Here is a 2,986-nt window from a genome sequence, read left to right as displayed (position 1 = left end):
TTTTAGCGATGATTTTAATAGGAGCGGTTGAATTTTTTTATACTAAAATTTTAAAAATCATTTAATTTTAAAATTATTTTAAATTATTTTTCATAAAAATTATTTTTGGGATACAACTTTTTAAAATTTTGCGATTTCGGCTTTATTTTGATCTTTAATAATATATCTTTATATTATTGAGTGTTAAAATTAGTCTTTTAATTTAAAAAATATAATTATAATTTTTTTTATAATATTATAAAAAATAATTTTATAAAATTCACTTTTGTATTTTTAAAAGAAAAATTCATTTGTATAAAAGTAAAACAAACAGGTCAAATAATCTAAACTAGAGTATCATTTGATTCACCTAATTCTTCACCATCATTTTTCTAATAAAAACATGTTCAATTCTTTCATATGACGGATCCCCAAACCATATTTAACTCGATCTAAACCATATTCAAATAGTATAAGACTTTGAATCCACCCTTTATTACATCACATATTTTATTTATTTTTTAAGTTACATTTTTATGTATATAAAATATATTTGGTCTGTCACGGGCTATAAATAGGAAGTAGTGAACTTTGAAACACCATCTCATAAATCAATACAGATTCATTTTACTTAGAGAATGAAACCTGCTCTTGCTTTGCTTCCTTTCCTCTTCCTTTTCTTGGTGTGTCTCCCTTTTAGTTTTTACTACTATTTATATTTTCTTATTAGCTTCTTAACACATTTTATTTCAAGTATTAGAACATTGGTTACTGAAGAATGAAAAAAAAATTCATAGGTCAAATTCTTCATTGATTCATAATATCAAACTCAAACCAAACTATATTTTGATCTATCGAATTTGAAGACTTAAAACATGTAAATGACTATAGTTTATATATAAATTATACTATAGCTTATTATGCAGTATACTGACCATCTTTTTTTTATTTTATTATTCTCTTTGTATTTGGGAGAAGTTTGTTGTTACTACAGAATCAAGAAAAGATCTAAAAGAATATTGGCAAACTGTTATGAAAGATGAAGAGATGCCAGAAGGAATTAAAGGGCTTCTTCAACTCAAATCTGAGACCGAGCCTTTAAAGAACTCCAAGGTGCAAGAACAACTTGTCAAAGGTAAATGTGATCAGCATCTCGTAACAAACACATTAGATGTCAAAGAAAAAAAAGTGGTCACCGGAGAATTTGAACCGAGACCAAGTGCTACAAAGTATGATGGTAACGGAGGATATAAAAATATGAAACTATCGGTGAACGGTGAGTTTGAACCCATACCAAGTGTTACAAAATATGATGGTGACGAGGGTTATAAGAATATGAAACCATCGGTGAACGGTGAGTTTAAACCCATTCCAAGTGTTACAAAGTATGATGGTGATGAGGGTTATAAGAATATAAAATTACCGGTAAATGGTGAGTTTGAGCCTATACCAAGTGTTACAAAGTATGATGGTGATGAGAGTTATAAAAATATGAAACTATCGGTAAACAGTGAATTTGAACCTATACCAAGTGTAACAAAGTATGATGGTGATGAGAGCTACAAAAATATGAAACTACCGGTGAATGGTGAGTTTGAGCCAATACCAAGTGTTACAAAGTATGATGGTAGTTATAAGAATACGAAACTACCGGTGAATGGTGAGTTTGAGCCCATACCAAGTGTTACAAGATATGACGGAAATGATGGTTATAAAAGTATGAAATTACCCGTGAATGATGAGTTTGAACCAAGACCAAGTGCTACAAAATATGATGGTGACGAGGGTTATAAAACTATGAAGGTGAACGTGAATGATGAGTTTGAACCTAGGCCAAGTGCTACAAAGTATGATGGAGATGAGGGTTATAAGAATATAAAATTGCAGGTGAACGGTGAGTTTGAGCCCATACCAAGTGTTACAAGATATGACGGAGATGATGGTTATAAAAATATAAAATTACCTATGAATAATGAGTTTGAACCAAGACCAAGTGCTACAAAATATGATGGTGACGAGGGTTATAAAACTATGAAGGTGAACGTGAATGATGAGTTTGAACCCAGGCCAAGTGCTACCAAGTATAATGATTGAATAAAAATAAGAATATGTCATGTCTTAAAAGAAAATTGTGTGCTATAAGTTTAAGCAAATGATAATCCTGATTTGATGTATTCTAGTCTTTGAATAATATATAAAAATAAAAAATTTGAGCTGTTTAGAATTATTCTAGTGTCTTTACCCAGGCAACGCACTAATTATTTTATAATATTATTTAGTGGAATTTTTCTTAACATTTGGGTCTTTTAGTTTATTATTCAGTATTATTGTTATATATGTAGTGTTTTGAAACATTCGAAGGTATTAAAAAATCACTACTACAAAAAGTACCTTTCGTAACGCCACTGAGTTTTACTTTACCGCTACCAAAGGATCCACCGTAGTAGAATATATTCAATTATGTGGTTTTCTTTTATTTTTATTTTTAAGCACATTTTTTACCATAGTTAGAACTTCCAACCGTGGTAAAAAGCGGCACTTGGTCATGAGTTCGAATCCTAGCACCTACCGTTTTATTTTTTATTTATTTTTAAGCCACTTTTCACCACTTGATCTAGAGAATCCGATCACAACTTGATCTTCTCTAGTACCTTTACAAATGAATGTAAACAAATTCTTACAAGAGTGTTACAATGCTTCTTAATAAGCTATAATCACAACTGTGATATTTCTCTTAAGTTATAAGCTTAATCTCACTAAGATATTACAAAAGTAATGTGAGGTTGAAGATGAAGTTTGATAGCTTTTGATTCAGCAGCGTTTCAGCAAGATTGAAAAGTTGTTTGTAAATCGGTAACCTTGCTTCTGATCAGAACTTCACTATTTATAGGCGTTTTGAGAAGATGGCCGTTGGGAGCATTTAATGCGTTGCGTGATCCGTACAACATTGCATTTAATGTTTCACTCTTTTGTCAACTACCTCGAGCCTTGCTTTTCCTGCTTTTAC

The 2,986-nt window shown here is 30.6% G+C and overlaps 1 protein-coding gene across 1 annotated transcript; it reads left to right on the top strand.

Annotated features, from left to right (window-relative positions):
• The first annotated feature begins 527 nt into the window (after positions 1–527).
• On the top strand, positions 528–2,385 carry LOC131623490 (uncharacterized). The gene is made up of 2 exons (XM_058894498.1): positions 528–662; positions 958–2,385. Exons 1-2 carry the CDS (start codon positions 618–620, stop codon positions 2,071–2,073), a joined length of 1,161 nt encoding a protein of 386 aa, XP_058750481.1. The 5' UTR covers positions 528–617; the 3' UTR covers positions 2,074–2,385.
• Positions 2,386–2,986: the final 601 nt, after the last annotated feature.

This window comes from Vicia villosa, unplaced genomic scaffold (assembly GCF_029867415.1).
Source record: "Vicia villosa cultivar HV-30 ecotype Madison, WI unplaced genomic scaffold, Vvil1.0 ctg.000073F_1_1, whole genome shotgun sequence".
NCBI classification, from domain to species: Eukaryota; Viridiplantae; Streptophyta; class Magnoliopsida; order Fabales; family Fabaceae; genus Vicia; species Vicia villosa.
Note: the sequence above shows the minus strand (reverse complement) of the source record. Positions and strands in the feature narration are given on the sequence as shown.